Genomic DNA, 21,737 nt, shown 5'->3' on the forward strand with positions numbered 1-21,737 from the left:
CGCGCTGCCCCCGCGGGCCCCTGGGGACCCCCAGGACCCTCCCGCTGGGCGCCGACCTGGCCATGAGGAGCCGCCGGTGGAGACGGGGCGCGCTTGCTGTCCCCGCAGCCCCGTGACAGCAGGGACCCCCTCGCATGGGGGGGGGGGTCTGACTCCACCTGCCAGCAAGAGGCGCCCGGCAGAGGTCCCCTTCCGCTTCGGGGGGCGCGATCTGGAGGGGCGCTCCCGCCGCCCCGACCTCGCAGCCCCGGGCGGCCACCATGGTGCACAACGTGATTCTCGTCTTCTTCCGCAGACGGCTGAGCCAGAGACCCGCCGTGGAGGAGCTGGAGAGGAGAAACATCCTGAAACGTGAGTCCCGGGGATCCCCCTGGAGCCCCGCACGTGTGTCCAGCGCGCCCGGCTGTGGCCGAGCAGCCCCGCGGCCAAGCTCTGGAGGAGCCGATGCTCCCAGAAAGTCCCCTTTAAAAACATGGGGCGGGGAGCGCTCCTCCTGGCACAAGGAAAGCTGTCCCTGTCACGTTCTTCAGTCAGCCCGGTGGCTCTGAGGGCAGGGGATCAATGGGCTTCTCCCCACCGGGCTTCAAGCAGGTTTCCCTGGGAGTTTCGGGTCCGGACAGTGTCTTAAATCCTGCCGTAGAGAGTCACGCGTCTCTGTTGTCACACCCAGAGGGAACACAGCCGGCAGCTCAAAGGGACAGGGAGACGTGGATTCAGCCCCCCCCCCCACGTCCAGTTAGGTGTGTCCTGCTAGGTGTGTGCTGGACACAGGTGCCCGCAGGTGGGCGGCCTCCACAGCACAGAGAGCAGGATCCCTCCCGTTTAAGTCCTCGCGGAGGCGGGCGGTGCAGCCCTCTGGGGAGCGTTTCTCAGCCAGTTCTCCGGTAACTGGTCCACAGACTTCAGTTTCCAAAACAGTTTCTGCAAAGAGCATCTTCTGGGGGCCTGGGTTTTTAAGTGTTTTCATTGCTTTTCCCTGTACGTGAGGAGCGCTGTCGACGTTCCCTGACTTTGTTTCTGTCCCGTGAACATCTTTTTACAAAGCCACGAGGCTGAGTCTCTGCCAGGAGGCAGACGGCGGCCCCTTGCCCTGGGCGCTGTCCCGATTCCCCCCTTTGTGGCCTCGTTGTCCTCAGCTCCCGCCTCCTCAGGCTGGTGGGAACATTGACCCCTGAGACGGAGAAGCCTTCATTGTACTTCTTAAACTTAAGAAACGAAGCTGTAGCCTGTGAATGAGGGTGTGTCTGAGGATTTAAAGGAACGCTTTCCGCTGATGACACTCGATCGAGTGGGCAGATGTAAACGCTGAGCTCTGTCACCGCGCGTTAGAATTTTAGAGAGCGGAGTCTCTAATGTATAAAGCTTCGAAGTCGCAGATGTCCTGAAATAACTAGTCCAAGGCTTGAATGGGGAAAGTTCTAGAACCCGGGCAGTGCCTCCCTCGGAGACGTCTGTCCCCCGATGGCAGGCAGGGGCCTTTCTCCTGGGAACTGTGTCCCCCGGCAGTGGGGACCTCCTTCGACTGTCAGGGACGGCCAGGCCAGGTCCTCCCACCGGCGACTGCTTCCGATCGTGTTGGGCTTTGCAAATAAACGCGGAAGCCGTAAAAATACGACGGTGCTTAGTGAGTCAAGATGGCAGGAGTGACCAGTGACCGCACACACCCTCGGCGCACAAAAGGCACACGTGGGCTCCCTCCACGTGGCCGTGGCAATCCCTCCGTCACCACTGAAGCATCTGATGCGTCCCCAGCTCGGAAGCCCCTCGAGCACCCTGAGTGGGGGAGCCTGAGAATTTCAGGGCTGGTCCGTGGGGGGCGTGCGCTGCGTTCTGTGGGCACGAGAGCTGGGGAAGCGTTTATAGACCAGAAGAGAACCTCAGGTCACAGGCCCTGACGCCGGCTCCCAACGCTCCTGCGCCATGGCGTCTTCTGCCTATAACCAGCTCCGAGGAGCCCCTCACCTTGCGTTTGCTCCCCTCACGCGGGAAGCTCATGGCTCACTGCGGTCATGGCTGCGGGCCTCGGCCTGTGCGGCCTTGGGCGTGAGAGAGGGCGGGAGACGCTTGCCCGTTTTCCGGGACGGCTCTGCGCCGGGCACCCTCTGCGCCGGGCGCGGTCCTCGGAGCTCGCCCACGGTCTCTTGTTGCCTCGTCACTGCGAAGTCACGAGCTGCGCTCTGCTGCCCTTATTTCTAGAGAGAGGGAGCGAGGCCTCGGCCAGGTCTCAGGGCTTTTGAAGGTGAATCGTGGCGAGGAAACAGCCGAAGTTCACGGCCAGGTCGCCCGGCCCATCGTCCGTGTCCGGCCAGTGCGTCAGCAGCAGTAATACAACCCCGCTGACTTGCGTGTGACTGTCCACCCTTTCTGGGACACATGGGAACGCAGGCTCTGGCCAGAGCTCCTGGTCGTGGAAACGGCACAGTGTTTCCGGGGTCTGGAATAACCCACGGCTGAGCAGAGGTCAAGGACAGGCCCGTGGCGGAGGCTCCTAGGAAGGACTCGGTGCCGGGAAGCGCACCCGGGCCCAGGCCCTGCCTGCGCTGTCAAACCCCGCGCACCTGCTGTGCTCCCGCGACCTCGCGATGCTGCTGACGCTGTTGCCCGTTGGAAAAACACCCGCTTTTCAGTGTTTTCACATGGAGGCTGCGCTTGGGATCTCTCCATGGCCTGTTTTTAAGAAATCTGAGAGATTAGTTTTGTATCATTTACATCCCTCACGTTGGCCTTATGTGCTACTTTCACATTTTTTTTTTTTTATTGTGTGATCAGCTTTCTGATTAGAGCCGATAACTAGTTTCTTCTAGTTTATCACTTGGATTAAAAACCAAGAACATAATAGGGTTTCGTTTCCTTTTCTGAAACACCCAAATGCGAGCTGAATCTGCCTTTTTTTTTTTTTAAAGAAGAAAAATTAAAGAGCAGTGGCGGATTCATTCAGCACCCCGTCCGCCCGGGCCCCCAAGTGCACGAATGTTGGAAACGTTCTAAGTCAACCAGATGATGTGAGATTATGTTACACACGCAGACCGCAGGATCCCCCCTCCGAGGCCTGGCAGTGCTTCCAGGCGTGCCGGCGGAGGGGGGGGCCCTTTCCCAGGGGTGCACGTCTGTTCAGGCCGAGGAGCTCGGGCTTTATTTAGCACCGGAGAGAGCCAGAAATAGGACATCATTATCTCGCACTCCAGGGCCGGGCACGGATTTTACTCCACGCCGAGGCTTTCGCTCTATTTTTAGCCCCCGCGTGTAGGTGTGAGCCCAGCCCGAGTGTTTGTAGTCACAGCTCAGCAGGCAGAGCCCGTCTGGGCGAGAGCCTCGGGCTCCTGGGAGAGGCGTGTCGTGTGCGTTCCCTCTTCTGCCGTAGGGAGCCGGCTGGCTCATGGGTGTGTTGGCACCGGAAACGTACCCTGAAAACATCAATTCCAGGCGGGCGTATGTTGCCCACCATCTGAAGAGGGTGTTTGTATCTTATGTGCCGGTTGCTTAAGCGTATGTGTAGCATCAAGCGGAAAAGGAACGTGCACGTGTGTGTATATAGAACTGATCCTACTGCAACTGTTTTTGTTTGTTTATGTTCCTGCGTTAAATACACGTACAGAGATAAGGTGTTTGACGAGCGAGAGTCTGCTCCCCGTTGCTCCTGTAAATAAATGCACGGCAGCAAGAAGCGTGGTTATTTCTGACACACAGAAGGGCCCAGGAGATGCGATGCTGGCGAGGCTTCCCTCACACAAGGGTTTCTGGGGACCAGCGTGACCACGCTCTCCCGAGCGGCGACTGGCAAAGTGTCGCCTGCAGGGGGGACTCGATCCTTCCCATTCAGCTGCAGGAAATCTGGGGGTCGCGAGGACGCGCCCCTGCTGAAGGGAAGAGGGTCTCACCTTCTTTCCCTTTGTCTTTCGTTTTCCACCTCACAGAGAGGAACGACCAGACAGAGCAAGACGAGAGGCGAGAGATCAAGCAGAGGCTGACGAGAAAGGTGCTGTGCTCTAAGCGTCTCGCCTCCCGACTCTTAAGGGGGACGAGGGGCGGGAGGAGAGCTGGCTCTGGCGCAGGTGGGGTCGGGGGCCTGCGGACGTCACTCCGGGGCCCTGCTTAACAGCTCTCTGGGTGACACTGAGTTCACGCCCCGAGCGCTCGAGAAACGGGGCCATTCGCCACGTCCGGTGCGTGACCCCGCCACGCCCGCGGCTCAGGCCCTCGCCCAGCACGGTGGCCGCTTGGCGTGGCACTGCCATGCAGACGGCGTTTTATTTCCAGGAAGCCGGGTATTGACTGGGCATTTTCTTTGTGAATTTGGGGGCTTCATGTGACATCCAAGAAAGCACACCTGGATGTCAGTCTCCTGGTCCCCGTGAGACTCTTTGGTCCCCTTCCATTTGGGTACAAAGCTCCTGATGGCAGAAAACTGCCCTCGCCTGAGGGTTTGTGTGGGGGATTAAAGTTCGCTGTGGCCAGTCCAGGGGCAACTGTAAGCTCCAACCTGCTGACGCCCTGACTGGATCCACAGGCTCGGGTTCCCCGGCCGTCATGTGTCCCCTGTACCCTGGCGTAATGACAGTAAAATCTCATCCTGCTGGATGGAAGTCAAGAGAATAATCCTCCCGAGCTTGAGAACCGCGTGTAGTCAGCATTTTAAGTTTGTCGGTCACTTTTTAAAGAAGCTTATCTGATGATGCTCAGGAAGAAGCAGCCACTGCCCTGAAATTTATTCCAAGTTAATTTATCGAACTGTCCTCGAGCCTGTGCGACGTGCGGGGCTCCAGGGCCGGAGCCTGGCTGGTGAGGCGCGTCCGGCGCGAGGGCCGTAACTTGAGCGTGTAGGTCAAGGCCGCCTTCTCGTGAGAGATGATTCGCAGTTTCCGAGTTTCCTATTTGTGGATAGGAATGTCCTGTTTATAGGGGGCCGTAAGAAAGCTAGTTTGGCATGTGACACCTAACGAGGTGATCTTTTATTTCAGCTGAATCAGAGACCCACAGTTGACGAGCTCAGAGACAGGAAAATTCTGATACGGTTCAGTGATTACGTGGAGGTGGCGAAAGCACAGGACTACGACCGACGAGCCGACAAGCCCTGGACGCGGCTGTCGGCCGCAGACAAGGTACGGACAGAGCCACCTGCGCCGGCCGGGGGTGGCATCGTGGAACGGGCGAGCCACACCGTGGCCGCAGACAAGGTGGACAGCAGACCATGTCACGACGGGGAGCTCGTTGCACTGGGCGCCGTCAGCTGTTGCATCTGAGGCTAGGCCTCAACCGGGTGTTGGTTTCACAAAAAATAATTCAGGATCAGGGTTGTTTTCAGCTGGGGGGCAGTTCTGCCCCCAGGGGACGTTTGGCAGTGTCTGGGGGCAGTTTTGGTTGTCACAAGTCGGGAGCACCGCTGGTGTAGGTGGGAGGAGGCCCGGCAGGGGACAGTCCAGCCCAACGTGTCAGGAACGTGGAAGTCGCGCCACGCAGCCTGGACGTGAATCAAAAGCAGGCCGGGCTGGCAGAACAGACACTGGGGGACGTAGGTTTACACAGAATGAGCTACCGTGGGGACCGAGGGGCAGAGGACATCTGAGGGGCACAGGAAGGGCCCCCACGGTGGGAGCGAGGTGGCTCTGCAGGGCGTCCCCGTCCAGTCGAGGCGTCTCCGGGAACCTCACGGGTGGTCCAAACGGAATGTTCAGGGCCCCGAGAGCACGGGAGCGGTGGGTCCCCGAGGCCAAGGGCGAGGCAGGGTCACCGGTGTTCCCCGAGCCTCACTCCGCCCTGGACCGAGCCCAGCCCATCAGCCCGTCGGTCATTATTTCATTTAACCCTCAAAACAATGCCTGTGAGTGAGGTTCTGACCCCAGCGGAGAATGGGTGCCTGGGAAAGTCTCGGGGGGTCGTCCTCGTTCGTGGTCGGACACGGTGCGGCGGGACTCGAACCCGGGTATGTCTGCGGCCTCTGCGTCATGCCCTCCTGCCCCTTCTGATCTCAGAACTCTTACAGTCTTTGGGAAGAGGCACAAACACGTCCAGCCAGTGAGTGTGCTCACGCTGCTAACTGTAGCTCACCTTTCTGTGCGGAGCGTGAATCTGTGAGGTTCCACGTGAATGCACGTGGGCGTCGCATAGGCCTGGAGAGACGCAGACACGTGACTCTTGGTCACCCGTGGGCGATGGGCGGGGAGGAGCATGGTCATACAGGGAGAGGAGCAAGTGTCTTTGGCAACAGACCATTCAACTCCCCGAAACCCTCCGCTCAGAGCCTGTCCTTGTCCCAGAGGTGGTGTCTGACGTTTTTGTCTCCCTTGGCCCTGGAGGATTTATCTGAGAGAGACACGCAGGACAAAAGTGAGCTTCTCGTGAGCTCCTCAGGGCCCTGGAAAGCCTGGGGTGCTCACACGTCTCACCCTCATGCACCGACTGTGTTATTTTTCCGACAACACAAAACGTAAATGCACGTTGACGTTAGAATGGCTTCCTTCTAGGTCACCAGGTGAGTGAACCGAAGCGGGACTGACTTCGGCATCCCTACTTGATAAACGCCCTGGGCATGTGCTCGACCCACCTGTCATGTGTGTGGGGGGCGGGCCCTGGCCAGCCGTGGCCCAGCGACACCCTCGCTAAGCATGTCCCTAACCTGGCCATGCACCAGCTTGGTGGCTGCGAAGCCGCATAAGAGTCTAGATGCTGGACAAAAAGGCGTTTCTCCTTTTTTTTGTTGTATTTTTGTTTTTTTTGTTTTGGAAATACATTACAAAGTAACAGAAGTCAGCAAGTGTTAGGAATGGTTGTTAACCTACCCCTGGTACTAATCTCCCGTGTCAACCATTTAACGCCCCATAAAACAACGTGCCGTTTTCAATTTCAGGCAGCAATTCGTAAAGAACTGAATGAATACAAGAGTAACGAAATGGAGGTGCACGCGTCAAGCAAGCATCTGACAAGGTCAGATTTCCATTTGTGTGAATTTGGGGATACTCATAGCGTGGTGTTTATTAAAGAGAAATGTATGGAAGAAGTACGTATCCAGGTAAACAAATGCAGCATCTCTGTCGGGAACCACATTGTGCGGATAATGCTGCTCGATTGAAAATGGTGTTCGCTCCCACGGTGTCTCACGGGGCTTGGTGACGGGCGACCATGTAGGACAGTATCACACAGGCTGTTAGTTTTTTTTAAGTAGTTAATGTACATTGAAGAGAATTAGTCTCAAAGCGATGAAAGTAATGGAGGCATTTGCCTGTGCTGAATTCCCGCTGAGATTCACAGCTCCCCCAGTCTCGAGAACCCCGGGGTTTCAGTTAGGGGCGTGCTGGGTACTCACTCTCCACCTCCCGGTGATGTTTTCCTGTCTCATTTATATTCACACCTTTAACACGAGCTGATGCTCGCGAAAGCTCAGGGAGCTTTCGTTTCTTCAGCAAATATGTGAGCACCTACTATGTGCCGGGCGCCGTCCTGGGTGCTGAGAAAGCGCCTGTGGAGTAAGGTGAAGGAGGTCCCCACTGTCGCGGCGTATAGTCCAGGGGGAGTATATTGGCCAATTCTTCTAGAATTAAGACTTTTTTCGTCAAGGTGGATGTGGTCTCCGTCCACGTGTCTCGTTGACGTGGACAGTGGAGTGGGCGGGCTTCCCTTTCTTGGCTCCTTCCCTCCTCCCGGTCCGTGGCCGTGGCCGTGGCCGTGGCCAGCACTACTCATCTGAAGTTCTCGTGTGCCCTTCCCCCTGCGGGGGACGGCCTGGGCGCGACAAGCCTTCCACTGTGGCGGTCGCTCTGTCGTTTCTCCCTGATTCTAAAGATGCTCAAGCCCGAATTCAAAGAGAAAGGAAGTCCCGCCTCCCAGCGAAAGATCGGGGGCCTTTCCTTTTCCGTTCGCCACACTGTGGCCACAGCCACTGTTTGAAAGATTCACTCTGAGCTCAAGGTAGCTGCGGGACAGAAACTAGGGACGTGACGTCGCATCCTACAGCAGGTCGAGGGTGAAAACGCACGGGCAGAGGAGGCTGGGAGCGCTGGAGGAAACCACTCGTTGGTCTAAACGTTTTAACGTCTCCCTGCCCCGTGACTGGCGTACGTTGGGAGGGACCGGCTCGTCTTATTTTCGATTGTTCAAAAACACTCAAAAATGTTGGGGAAATAAACGTCCAGTAAAATGTTCAGAGTCGCCTTTAACGTTCGCTCTGTGTTAAAGATGGAGTCATTACATAGTCCACGTGTGGCAGTCAAAATATTTACTGCGCTTTCCCATTATACGGTCAAGGGATGTTTACTAAAGCTATGTATTTTCTCTCCCAAGTCTCGATAGCTTTCTTAGGGGACAGAATTTTAAGAGCGAGCCCCAAACTTGGGCACCAGGAAGCAATCGTAAGATTTTTATACCACCCCATTTTAGCGCTTACTGTCAAATTTTTAAAAGTCAGAACAATATTTTTAGTCATATGAGGTTTTCTTAAGTGTATTAAACGTTACCACAAACACGTTACCAACTCGACAAAAACAAACAAAATGGGAACGTTACTGTAATTTCCAGCGATTTGTCTCTTCGGTCCATCACGTCCACTGATTTAGCGAGGCCCCGGCCTTTCTCGGTGCTTTAAGGGTTCAGCTAGCAGCTTCCAAACAAGGTTTTAGGTTGTCTTTAAGCATTCGAGATATCGTGCCTTCTCGGGCACCTTGGGAGCTCCCCGAGGCTCTACGCTACAGCTAAGCGGGTTTTACATGCTGGGCCTCCGAGAGGCTTTCGGTAGCAACAGCTTTATTTGTGGAAGGTTTGGTCGTTTTAACTTGGAAATGTATAACCTTAAGTTATTTGTCTCTCTTAAAAATAATTTCTAGATTCCACAGGCCATAGAGATTTTCTTCTGAGAAGAATTTGCGTTTAATTTTTGATACCAACACTGAACATTCATCAGGGAACTTTCCTGAAGTTTTCAGCTCAAGACTACCTGCTGTGTGTGTGGCAGGAGAGGATCACACACAGGTGGACCCCTGGCCACGCTTAGCCGCCAGAGGGGACACCAGAGGACACGTTTCACTCTTTGGTGTCTGAGGAGTGAACTATGGGGTCAGCTAAGACCCAAGTGACTCGACCAGAAGAAAACTGTTGTTTGCCTTTCAAGCTTGTTTTACAGTCCTGCAGTGTGACGGAGGCGGGCCACACGCATGTGCAGGCTCACCCCTCCGAGGCCCCCGACTCGAAGGACATGGGACGCAGCGTCATTCAGTGTTCTGTTGAAAAGACATTTTTATTCTGATCATGGTTAATTTGAGGACTCTTTAAGTTCATGTTCTACAAAATGATTTACTGTATTATACTTTCCCTTTTTTTATATAATGTCTAACAAAAATACAGCTGCAACATTTTGATTCCTGTTAATTTTGTTCTTTAATTAAATGACTACTTATTGCAGGAAATTAACCTGGGCTTTATATTTTCTTGGGGATGGGATAAGAGATTTGTTAGAATAGGGTTCTAGGAAACAAGTCAAATTTTATGACTTTTGAGCATCAGAATCCAAACATGAGAGAATTCAAATTTTTTGTGTGTTTCGTTTTGCAAATTTCGTTAGAGTTTATGGTTTGTGCCTTGGAAAATCAAACGATCTTTTTCAAGTCAATTTAGATTTATGTATCATTGAGTAATGAACCTAGAAATAAGTACTAACTTGTTGAAAATTCTACCAAGGTGAAAATTATACACTCTTTAAGTGTATTTTTAGGTTCCCATTTACAAACATTATTAGAAACCATTATAAGAGACAAAGGTTTCAGATGGCGTCGAGATTAGAGGAAATTTCCTTGGCACGAAGGTGAAAAGTAATCTTGGCACGAAGGAGGAAAATAAGTGAAATAAAAATACATGGTCCCGGAAAGATATTTTTATGTGGACTTTGAATAATGTCCTCCCAAAATGATCCTGCACCATCGCCCACACCCACAGTGTGGCGGGGACACCGCGGCTTGGAGCTTGACTTCCAGAGCTGTGCAGCGGGCTCAAACCCCAGATCGTCCTGTTCAGCAAGGTATTCATTCTCTCTGTGGGAAGATGCCCCCCGTCTGTCAACACCGCTGCGATTTCTAAAGGAGATGAAGGAGGTGAAGTAGCCCAGCTCCCGACACGTCCCAGGTGTCCAGTAAATGTTAGCGTTGGTAGGGGTGTGGCCTGGAGTGGCCTGGAGCAACTGGGTGTCCTCTGCAGCTTCTTCCCTCGCGTGTCACCTCGGTGCTCCCCCAACCCTCCCCGTGTCCCTTCCTCAAGACCTCAGTGGGTCAGGTACCCATGGCAACTGCTCAGCCTTGTAGCACTGTGTCCCAAGGGGCTTTGATGCATCCTAGCTGCTGGCAAACCCACTGCTGGTTGAATTAGAGTCTTTAATAAGAAATCACTGTGATAGAGGAAAAAGTCTAGCTCGCTCTCTTCCGTGTAACCCGCTGCGAATCACGTGACTTCTCTGAGCTTCAGTTTCTTCATCTGTGAAATGACATATCTAAACCCTATCTGACTAGAAGGCAGTTCCTTAATTTTATAAACATTTATGTATGTATATATAGTGTATATTTAATATGTATTTATACGTGTAGCCTCTTTTATTCATAACCCATTATCTGTGGCCAGTCAACCTCTAAAAAACATTTTTTCTATTTTAAGCTACGTGTTAGCAGCTCCCTATTTTATGTTACTCGATTTAAAATATTAATTGGAGCCCAAATTATGTAAAACTAAGATTTCAATCTCCCTCGTATAGAAATATCCATGTACTTACTTTGAAACAAAGGGAAAAGGCGCTTCTGTGCTGGCACCTGTCCTGGCCCCCAAAGCAGAAAAGACCAGTACGGCTTAGAAAAGAACCCAACTGTGTCCGTGCTTGGAGGTGACCTGGTAGAATGGACACGTGTTAAGGTCTTTTGTCCAGTGAGGTCCCATAATGAATGGACAAGTGAAATTAAGATAAAGTTCAGGATAAAGACCCAAAGGAGGGTTTGGCTTGGTCCAGACCCGAGGGTTCTAAGATATCACAGAACCAGAGGATGTCGTCACTGTCACTGCAATTTTTAGCAGTAGGATCTAGCTCCTCCCGTCGACTTGTTAGTCGTAAATGATCACTCTAAATTGTTTCCATATTTCATGTTCTTATCAAGTGTCACTGAGGTCGAGAGAGAAACTCAAACTGTTAGTCAGGTGTATGTGCTCTGCACCTAGTAAGTACCCACAATCCTGAGCTAAGCGAGCACACAGTGGGGCATCTCAATCTCTTGTCCTAGTGAGAGGAAGAAAATTAAAAAGCAATTCACAAATTACATGGTACCCGTGAGATTCATGCGTAGTATATACATTTACCTGTGTTGTACAAATCTAAAGCAAAAGTTTTTATAGTAAGAGTCTGAAGACTTAGAAAACACAATTTCTGCCATTGTATCCGGTGACAACCCGCTACAGTATCTGAATTACCAGAATTCTTCAGGGCCGGTACTGGTCCTTAGGGAGGTTTTTAGGCATTGACTTGACAACTCATTCGTTCTTATTCTCACAGAATAAAACTATTAAAGTAATGATGAATACTAAGCCATTAAAGAAATTCTGTTTTTAAGGAATTTAAAAATTTAAGAATACTGAATGGGTAATTTTACGAAACCAGTCTCTTCTAGAGGCATTCATTAAGTTGTAAGGCAATCTGACAGAGGAAAGAGTAGATCATATGACTTTATAAAAAAGTACATTTAAAAAAGTTAAAGGTACTTGGAAATTTGTGAGTAATTTTGGGACAATTAAAATGGGTTTAAAAAAACACTGAATATCAAGAGGTCCACCTTGTGGAAATGTATAGTAATTACAAGTCTAAGTTTATCCCGTTGTATGTGGAGGTGAAAACGTCTTTAGCTCCACAGCCACAGTTCTTCAACGGCAAATTCAGGTCCAGAAAGAGAAAATTCTGATCGTACTGCTCAACTTGTCAGTCCCACATGCTTTGCCGCCCCTTACCCCTTCACCCCGTTCTTTCCCAGGGATTTTTTTTTTCAGTTTTCCACACGAGACGCTTCCGAAGGTGCCCACAGCAACTGACCACACTGACAGTCAAGCTGAACTACGGAAATACTTTAAACAGTAAATATACATTGTTTTACTGTAAATTTATTGATAACGATTTTAGGAATATACCACTAGTTCATATTTAGACAATGTCTTGCTAGAACAACAGTGGAAAAGGTACCAATTATCAGTCCCATAGCTTTATGGAACAGAATATTTTATATTTAGAGTAATAAAAAATAACTTAAGTCTTTAATATCAACTATAAATCTCTTTAAGGTAAACAGGGAAATTCTTAAAAATCACATTTTTTTGACAAGCGATAGTAGAGAAATCTGGATATGGCAGACATGCTACTAAGTTTTAAAGTTGAAAACATGCTGTTATGTGCCACTTCAGCATCATTTTCTAGATTGTTCGTTCTCCCTTTTCAGACATAGATGTACTGGAAATGTCACTGCAACACAGGCGTGAGCCCTACAAGCCTGCTGCACGCCTCCCGGTCCGCTCCCCGCCGTCTACCCAGAGACCTCGGTCACAGAGGTGACTCCCAGCGTGGCACAAAGCACAGCGTCAGGACCCACAGGACATCTTGCTCCGAGTTTGACATTGCAAGTTAGATTCGTTGCTGTTATTTCCTGGTACGTTATTTCGCTCAGAATTCTACTTGAGTTGTTCCTTCATGGCATGCGTGACCCCCTCCATTCTTACTTCAGCTTTTAACTCGATGGGTTAAGGAATGTAGACACGAGCACGTCACAACTGTGACGAGGTAGCCGCTGAGGGGTGGTGGTGGCAGAGTGGCTACTACGGAGCTTCGCCCTGGGCCCCGAGTTCCGAGGTGGCAGAATTCATCACCGTAGGCTGCCAGCTCGCCTGGAACGAAACGGTAGATGAAAGGCACAGTCCACAGCCAATCAGAGGGCCCGCTGGGCGTCCACGGGACCGGGACTTGGTGGCGCGTAGGTCTCTTTGGTACTGTCGGAGAGGCTGGTATTGAAGTTTCTGCCTGGCTGTACTAATACTGCAAACTTTTTTCTCTTCCATGTCCTTGTGTTCTTCTGGAAAGTTAACACTAACTCGATTTGGTTGAGGAAATGTGGTAAACCTACACCAGCGTGGTGGTAAATTGTGATCTAGGTAAGAAATATAAGTTGTTAGCTACAAGGATCATTATTTTTAATACGTTTGAAATAGAAAAAATTTTTAGCTATGTGTATATATATATGCATGTAATATATATATATGTATGTATACATATGTATGTATGTATACGTATGTATGTACATTGCTAATAGAAAATTGATTTAGATCACTATTTCTGTTAAATAGTAAGATAAATTGAGGGATTCAGTTGTCTTGCAAACTACAGCTCAGACCAAACCTGGCCCACCTTTCTTTTTAATGGCCTACAAACTAAGAATGGTCTTGCATTTATAAATGGCTATATTTGCCATGTTTATACAAGTATTTACATGAGATCAAGTTTACCTTTTGATCCATAAGCCTTAAACATTTACTGTATGGCCCTTAAGACACTTTGCCAACTTCTGCTCTAAAATTTTTTAAGTTTAAATGTATAATAGAAAATGTTAAAAATGAGTTACACAGAACTCACAGCTAAATTTTGCTTATAAATAAGCTTAAAATTTTTAAAATCAGATGTGCTCCAAATTTCAACACTTAAACAAATCCACAGCTATGAATTTCCCTCCGAGCACTGCTTTCACTGCATCACGTGTCAGGGCGTTGCGTTTTCATTCATCCCAAAGCATTTTCTAATGTCCCTTGTGATTTCTTCTTTGACCCCTTGGTTATTTAGGAGCTTTCACTGGAGAGTTTTAAGTAAGGGAGTGGCATGGTATGCTTTGTGACTTTGCAAGAACAGATTGGCTAAGTTGCAGAAAAGCCAGTATGGACGCTGGAGGCCGCTGCAGTTGTCTACACGAGACTTGATGTTGACACTGGCAAAGGCGGTGACGGTGGAGGGGACGGAAAGGATACAGGTGGGACATGTTTTGGAAGTTAAATCTGCAGGATTTATTGATCAAGTACCTGGCCAAGGGAAAAAGAAATTAGGAATTACTTCTAGGTTTTGGCCTGAGTAATTGGGTAAGAGCGACATTTCCCGAGATGGAAGGACAGATTGACTTTTTTCTTTGGTGATGAAGAATGCTGAGGGAGGGCAGAGTTATTTGGGAGGTGAGCTGCTCATCAGCACCGTCAGAGCAGTGGCATCCAAAGTAAAGGCCAGAGCTTTGCTACGTTTGGAAGTCATCGACACAAAGACGCTCATTCCGTAAAACCAAATGAAATCACGCAAGGAGAAAGTGACAGACTAGGGACAAGCCCTGGACTGAGGTAGGAGAGAAGCCAGGAAAGAGACGAGATGGAATGGAAAATGCACCCAGCGAGGTAAGATGGCGCTGAGAAGCCGAGTAAAAAGATGGAGATTAGATTTAGGTGATTTTGATAAAAGCGGTTTTGGTGAAATCGCAGGGACAGATGCTGGACCGCGGGAGGAGCGGAGCGAACAGGCATTTGAGAGAAACTAGAGAAAACTCGCCATGTCCAGTAGGTGAGTGGAGCATGGCACGGGGAGGGCAGCAGCTGGAGGGGCGCGGGCTATGCGCGCCAGGACAGAGAGCTCAAAGACAGGACCCAGAGCACTCGGGGGCGGACTGTCCCGAAACAGGGGGCCGTGTGAGAAATGACGAAGCCCGTGTTGATGCGGGTGGCATGTTGGATTTTAGGGAGGAGATGAGGCGAGGAGGCGGTGAGGCCGTCAGCCGAAAGGAAGAGAATTAAGCGGAACTGCTATGCAGTGCTCTGCAAATGCGGCCACGTCGATCAAACAGGGCGCAGTGGGGACCGCTGGGCAAGGCCGAGTGGCTATTTGAAATGTCAAGCTCGATGACGTTTCTCCGGTGATGTTCAGGTCGTGGAACGAGGAGTCTGAGCTAGTGGATAAAGTGGAGAGAAGAGAGGGCGAGGGAATATATTACTTTGGACTAAGGAACGAAGAGTGGGTCGGGAAGGGGTGCCCGGCAGCGTGGTGCAGGAAGCAGCCTGAGACGGTCCGGAAAGCCAGCTGGAACGGTAGAAGGCGGGGTGGGGGGGTGACCGGAATGTTGGAAAGTGAGGTTCAGAGGGGATGACAAGGCCTTAGAAAGGTTTGGAAGAACAGGGAGGGTTCTAGAAGTCTCACAGGGCAACACGGAGTAGCGACTTCTGAGCAGTTGACATCAGCACTGTCACGACCGCAGACAGCTGCCTCGTGGTCTGCTTTGGATGGCTGACGGACCCAAGGTTCGAAAACAGGAAGATGACTTAGACAATTTTGTATTTATTCAAGTGACAGCATTTATTTTAACTTTAATATAACACGAATGTATTTTTATAAATTAATCTAGCAAATTATTACAACGAATAGGAGCTTAATATTCAGTAACTCAAAACAGCCTGCTGAGTTAAGACCTACTATTTTAGGCTATTTAGTGCCTTCTAATATTGGAGCCATAATTGAATAAATATACTCTCCAACACTATGCTGCAAGTACCAATTTATACTCAGGTAAACATTTTAAAACAGACTTCTAAGTGAGGCTAAATTTTTCCGGTAGATTTTCTAAACTAGTACACAAATTTTAATACTTCTTTATAGTTTAGTCCAAACTATATTCATTTAAAACTTCTTATATGATAAATTTTAGTTTGATAAACTACTTTTGTAAGTATAGTTAACTCAGTAATATTTGGCGCAAATATCGCTATAAAACTTGGATCCTGAAAACTATCTCAAAAGTGAGTGGCATGGCGCAGACGTTTTGGGGCTCAGCGTCGCGTCCCTGAGGTCAAAGGGACTTTCTCAGCTGTAGAGGGATCGGATAAAACTTCGTAACTAGATTCACATGTTCACATTTGCTTCGTGAGCCATGAAGAGTGACAGCAGGCCTCTGCGCACAGTAAGCAGCTCCTCTTCTTGCTATGGCCGAGAAAAGTAAAGGTTTAAATTATTATAAAAGCATCGAATGAAACAGAAGTGTTAACAGCCCTCCCCCAAAGACACGGGGCGTCAGCGCACATGCTAACGCGCAGGGTCCGTGCTCACCGCGGGTCGTCTAGATAGTCCCTGAGAGAAGACCTCAGTCTTTTAAATCCGGAGTCAATGAAATTTCGATTTAATATTTAAAGGAAGAAAAACTGCAGAGTCTCAGCAAGGCTCAGTCTGCCGCGCACCAGCACGCGGGGGCGCCGAGCCCAGAGGTACAAGCACACGCGCCACGCGCCCTGCACGCGGGAGAAGACGCCGAGGACGCCCCCCGCCCTCACACTGCTGGAAAGTCCCACTTGATGTCCGGGTCGCCGGAGTGCAGTCGCCCACGTAGGCGTGGGTCTGGCGGGAGCTCTGCCCCGACGCCCCTTCTGGAGAAGGCACAGCGCAGGGCGACCATTCTGCTAGCTACTTTTTAAATTTGCAAATTGATTTTTTTCTCTAGGAGGGACTCATTTAAACCACTATTTTACTACCAATCCACTCCCATTATTCTAATTGAAATGCTTGAAAGTCACTGGGCGAAAACTGCCTCTTCTCAATCCAGACAGAAGAAAACTCCGTGAAAGGCTTTCCCGTTCCGACGTCGGAGCCTGAGAGATTCTTCCATCTGAAAACCCCGCCAGACTCACCATCTCTTTGAGGAGCCTGGCTTGCAGCACGTTCATCTTTTCCTTCATGAAACACATCTGTAAGATAATTTCCCCCGTGAACTTTACTATCAAAGACAACTTAGACTAACCAACGTTGAGAAATTAGATTGAAAAATATGAACTTTATACCTCAGATGTACAAATATTTTCTTCACGATCAGGGCTGTAGAAGACATTTTTGTCCAATGAAGCTTTCAAGACGCGAAGCCTAACAAAATTAAGTTACCTTTGTATTTATCAGGAATTCAAATTAAATGTCTAAAGTATATATATGAAAAATTTTTAACATCTTAATTGAAAATCTAATTTTATAGATCCTAGTTATTATTATGTCATACTAACCTTTCCTGTTCATTTTTTTGATAAGCGATGAACTTCTGAAATAGCTTTTCCCAAAAGTCCTAAATTTTAAAATACAAAACTAGTTATACTTTAAAAATTCAAACTTGACAGAATTTACTACATTTCTAGTATTTCTAAGTAAACAACTTGGCTATATGCTAAAAATATTCCAGGTGTCACATACTCTTTCAGATAAAAATATTGGAAGTATAACCTCTCAAAGGTATTCATCATTCAATCTAATTTGTTTATATGAAACTGACTAAAAATCTTTAAAAGCGGAAGGTTAGCAGAGGTTTCTCTAAGAGTAGCCCTTTACAAAATGAGGTTTTAAAATTATTTTTAAATCCTTAAAAACACAAACCGCAAATTCCTTCTCCAACTCTTTTAAAGACTGTGAATCTCTCTCCAATTTCTCCAGTTCCTCTATGATGCTGTCTTGGAATTTATCGAGTTTTTTGAGCCTATTAAAGAAACAAGATAGCATTTTTGTTTTTGTTTTGTTTGTTTTTAAATATAGCATGTAGAACATAGAGCACTCAGAAGAGATTTTTGTTACACACCTGTATTCATGAATCTTATGGTTCATTGCTTTCAGGTGGTGTTGAGCCGTTTTCCAAGAGTGATTATTAAAATAATCAATCAATTTTTGGCGGAGCTGAAAAAAAATTATTATTTACAAAAGAATAATCTGCCCAAGACTATATTAGGAACAAAGCCTTTTCCATGAAATGCAAATGACTAAGCACAGAAGTAAAGAGTTAAAGACTCAGTGAAGTGTAAAGAGGAAGCTCAGTCAGAGCAGTGGCTCCGACGAGGGGCTGAACTGGTAACTGGTTTCGTCAGGACGCCACACACTACAATATTTTTTAAAGATGCTAATGATTATAATTCTCTTTGGGAACACAGCCTAAGTCATACTCAGAGTTCTTTAGTATCATTTTTCACAAAACATACATTCACACAACCGAATATAAGGAGGAGGGCTTCTCTGTTTAGACTAGGTCAACCTTGGATAAATAAAATATGCAGAATCGTAAATACTTTCCGATTTTACCTCTGAATAGAAGAAATAGGCAGAGAAGAGGTGGGGCTGGTAACCTGTGCAGAAAGATATTTTTTAACAGGAGGGCAAAAAGAACTAGTGTAAATATAGGCATGCAAGAAAAGAGATGGGCGGAGAAAACACTTTTAGAAGAAGGTGCTTTTGCAGACAGAACCACGTCGGAGCCACAGTAACAAAGGGAACGTCAGTGCAGAGCCGGCGCAGAAGCGGCCTTCTCTGCGGCCGCTCGTGTCTTGCACCGGTGCCCTCGCTAGCAGTCAGCTCCAGGAGATGGAGAATGAGTGAGGCATGAGAAGAAAATGGTTCGCACACAACAAAATCAGAAAAAATATTAAATTAATAAGGAAAATAGGACAAAGAGCCCGTAGAAAAATAGAGATAATGCACGGATTTGAGAAGAAAACCTTGCTCGTGAGATAAGGCCTCACCCAGTGATCATCCTAATTTTTTCACCAGCACACGAGGAAAGTCAGGTTCATGAACGGGGTTTTGTTGCCAAAGGATTAAAGAAGCTGATAGTTTGGTAGAAGGTGTGGCGTGTTATCAGGTATGAATCATAATTTAAAGAATAACTCACACTGACTTTCCTTTTAAATTCCGTATTGAGCTGCTCGTACATGTCTACACCTGAAACTTCAGTTTCCTGGTTCTTTCCAGGAATAAAAATGTCATTTGTTGATAATGGAGAGGTACTTTCAGACACTAAAAAAATGAAGACAAAGTTAAAATATGCATCATTACAAATTTAGCCTTGTCATGAGGCTGAAAACAAAATCTTATTTTCAGATTCTATGTGTAATCTAAGGACTGTGATATCAAAGACAGACCTCATTTTTTTAGTGTAAAAATATTTAGATTTATGAAAAACCTTGTGGCCTGGGTATTAAGGCAGTAGTGGTAACATTAAAATGAAACATTTCTGGATTATTTTTTACTGGGTTGTAGCTACTTCCACGTTATTAACCCAGGTATTAAGTTCATACTCCTGTAAAACTTATACGAGGTAATCAGTAATAGGAGGAGGGAAATTTGTGGTTAAGAAAGACTGTACTATATTTATTCACATGGCGAGCTTCACAATGAAGCATCATCCTTCGTGGACTTAACCAAAGCTGTCGTCACAAAGGCGCTTGTTTTGAGTATGGAGTCATTCAAGACCTAAGAAACTACCTCCCAAAATAGCTGCATTTGGACACACGCAGGATCTGCCTACCTTTGTCAGCGCGATCATTCGCACCTTCGATTTTAGACTGTTTTTTTCGGGCAAGCAAGTTTGCTATCCCATCCTCGTCCTCTTCCTCTTCCAATTCCACTTCGTAGGAATTACTTACGTTATCTTCCATGTACATCCGTTTGCGATTCAGATGGTGCGTAGGGCCTGAAGAACAGTTAAAAAACAGGGCTGCAGTCTGGATTTAAAATACCTCATATGTTCTTGCTTTTATGAAAAAAGCCTTTGTTTCAGTTATTTACATCGTTTTAGGCAACCATGCATTAATTCTACCTAGTTCTTTATTTTCTTGTGGACATCAGGCAAACTGAATACTGGGATGACTTAAAATATGTGATTCCTTTAAGTGAAATTTAACAGCAGTATTTCGGCAATTAATTTTTGTTTTGAAGCAAGGCTCTGACCACACACCTGATATGTGAGCGGAGTCCCGGGGCACGCCATGCCATACTTTCTCTCGTCCTTCACTGGACATGGACAGTGGGGATGCTGAACGACTTTCCTAAATTGGAAAAACATACATAAGTGCTCTTAGATTCACTGCATCGTCTTTCTCTAAGCCTCAAGCCAGTAAACTGCGAATGCTGTCAATTCCTTTTGCAGATTATTTTTGTAGCCCTTTCTTTTCATCTGACACTACTGTGCATTAATCTAAAGCCTTAGGTTAACCTCGGCCTTAAACTGTAGTAATACTTTTGAGCTGGCTTTTGTGAATACTCCTTTTTAATTTGTCCTTAGTAGGATTCTGATTTGAGTCCTACTGATTTGAGAACATGGGGAACCATAGGAAATAAGTCTAAACTCTTTATATCTTTAACTAAGACACATCTTTTTTTTTTTAAAAAAACCATTTTTTTTTTTTTTTTTTTTTTTTTTTTTTTTACTGTTTCAATACACAGGTTTCTTTCTTGCAATCAAATGAGTTTCTTCCCTTTTCATGAAAATGCGTGTCCGCTTCCAGCTCCCTGAGATATTCCTGTTATTTCTCCACTTAGCCTGTGCGTACCCACCCTCCCACCTAGGTCAAGGTTGAATCCCAGCTCTCTCCAAGATGTAAAATTCTGTCTGGACTTTCTGTATTTTACAGATTAAAATATTTTTGTCGATGGATTGATGGACTTTTATAGTGGCAAAAAGCTCAACTGAATTCCTATATAACCATGAAACCAGAAAGGCCTAGTTATAAATATGCAAGTCAGTAGTTTAGCAGCTAAATCCTCATCATTTAAGACCTTGATGCTTCTTATTTTAAAATTTAAACTTTTTCTATGATCAAATTATCCCACACATTTTAAACAACAGATTTGCTGGTAATAACAGTTGAGAAATATTAAAGTATTATAATTATTATTAAAGGCCAGTAATCAATTCTTATCAACCATATTTAAGGAAAGGTTGATGGCTTTACTATCACATAACTCCGTTTGTATATGATTTTCATTGATATTTGGAGATTCAATTTCCATAAACTGTTTTTCAGAACCGTAACTGCATACATTTGAATAAGCTGTTGCAATTTCATGTGTGTGTAAGTACCCCAGAATTTACATTTTTTTCTATTCACAATAGCATTCTTAATTGGAGCATGCCTGGACTATGAATGAACAAGACCTATAGAAACCCAAAGAAAGTAAAAAATTATTTAAAACCAAAAAAAAAATTTTAAAGCAAAAAATTAAACCCAGAAAACAAATTTTTTTCAATACAGCACAAAGGAAACCCATCAAACACTTAGGAACTAATCTAACAAATATAACTTCCTCTGTGGAAGGTCTGGCACAACTTTGTTGGAAATAAGACCAAAAAGTAGAGAAAAATGAAGTATGTGGATGAGAAAGCTCAGTATCGATTCTGGGAAACCATAATTCTTCCCTCACGCGGACTGATTCTAAAATTAAAATGGACAATACAGGCCAAGAGAATTTGGAAGTGAAAGAATGAGACCGGGTGGTAAAACGCCCCGTGAGTGTGAGACCACACGGCTTAAAGCGGCGCGGTGCCGGCTCAGAGACAGGCGCGGGCCCGTGTGCTGGCCAGGCTGACAGCTGGCCCATGCAGGTCAGCGTGACAAATGATGGCGAGAGAAGGGGTAGTCCATGCTTGCTGCAGCACCAATTCACCGTCCATCTGCAAAGGGAAAGCCTAGAAAGACTGAAAACTTAAATGTTAAAACCAAAATGAACATTTTTAAAATAAAATGTTAAGCAGGGTCGGGCCTGGTTAGTACTTGGATGGGAGACCACCTGGGAAAACCAGGTGCTGTAGGCGTAAAAATAAAAAATAAAGGATTGTAAGCGGACAAGGTCCTTGCAATCTGTGAGGGTTGCCTCGCCTAAAACAATAAAAAAGAAAGGAGAGGGAGAGGGAGACGGGGGATAGAGGGGG

The 21,737-nt window shown here is 47.2% G+C and overlaps 2 protein-coding genes across 2 annotated transcripts in view; one reads left to right on the forward strand and one right to left on the reverse strand.

The window, feature by feature from the left end:
• The window catches only part of PHACTR3 (phosphatase and actin regulator 3), a 59,504-nt gene extending 52,438 nt beyond the window's left edge, over window positions 1-7,066 (forward strand). The window contains exons 9-12 of the mRNA XM_006922106.1: window positions 296-351; window positions 3,915-3,976; window positions 4,959-5,099; window positions 6,845-7,066. Of these exons, the coding sequence (XP_006922168.1) occupies window positions 296-351; window positions 3,915-3,976; window positions 4,959-5,099; window positions 6,845-7,066 (481 nt within the window). The remainder of the gene's footprint in view (window positions 1-295; window positions 352-3,914; window positions 3,977-4,958; window positions 5,100-6,844) is intronic.
• An 8,761-nt stretch (window positions 7,067-15,827) lies between these two features.
• Window positions 15,828-21,737, reverse strand: part of SYCP2 (synaptonemal complex protein 2) — a 65,220-nt gene continuing 59,310 nt past the window's right edge. Inside the window, exons 35-43 of the mRNA XM_025040055.1 lie at window positions 19,764-19,854; window positions 19,335-19,499; window positions 18,699-18,823; window positions 17,619-17,713; window positions 17,420-17,519; window positions 17,056-17,114; window positions 16,843-16,921; window positions 16,693-16,749; window positions 15,828-15,991 (exon numbers count right to left, since the gene is read on the reverse strand). Of these exons, the coding sequence (XP_024895823.1) occupies window positions 15,914-15,991; window positions 16,693-16,749; window positions 16,843-16,921; window positions 17,056-17,114; window positions 17,420-17,519; window positions 17,619-17,713; window positions 18,699-18,823; window positions 19,335-19,499; window positions 19,764-19,854 (849 nt within the window). The 3' untranslated portion in view covers window positions 15,828-15,913. The remainder of the gene's footprint in view (window positions 15,992-16,692; window positions 16,750-16,842; window positions 16,922-17,055; window positions 17,115-17,419; window positions 17,520-17,618; window positions 17,714-18,698; window positions 18,824-19,334; window positions 19,500-19,763; window positions 19,855-21,737) is intronic.

This window comes from Pteropus alecto, unplaced genomic scaffold, assembly GCF_000325575.1.
Source record: "Pteropus alecto unplaced genomic scaffold, ASM32557v1 scaffold45, whole genome shotgun sequence".
In the NCBI taxonomy this organism is placed as follows: domain Eukaryota; kingdom Metazoa; phylum Chordata; class Mammalia; order Chiroptera; family Pteropodidae; genus Pteropus; species Pteropus alecto.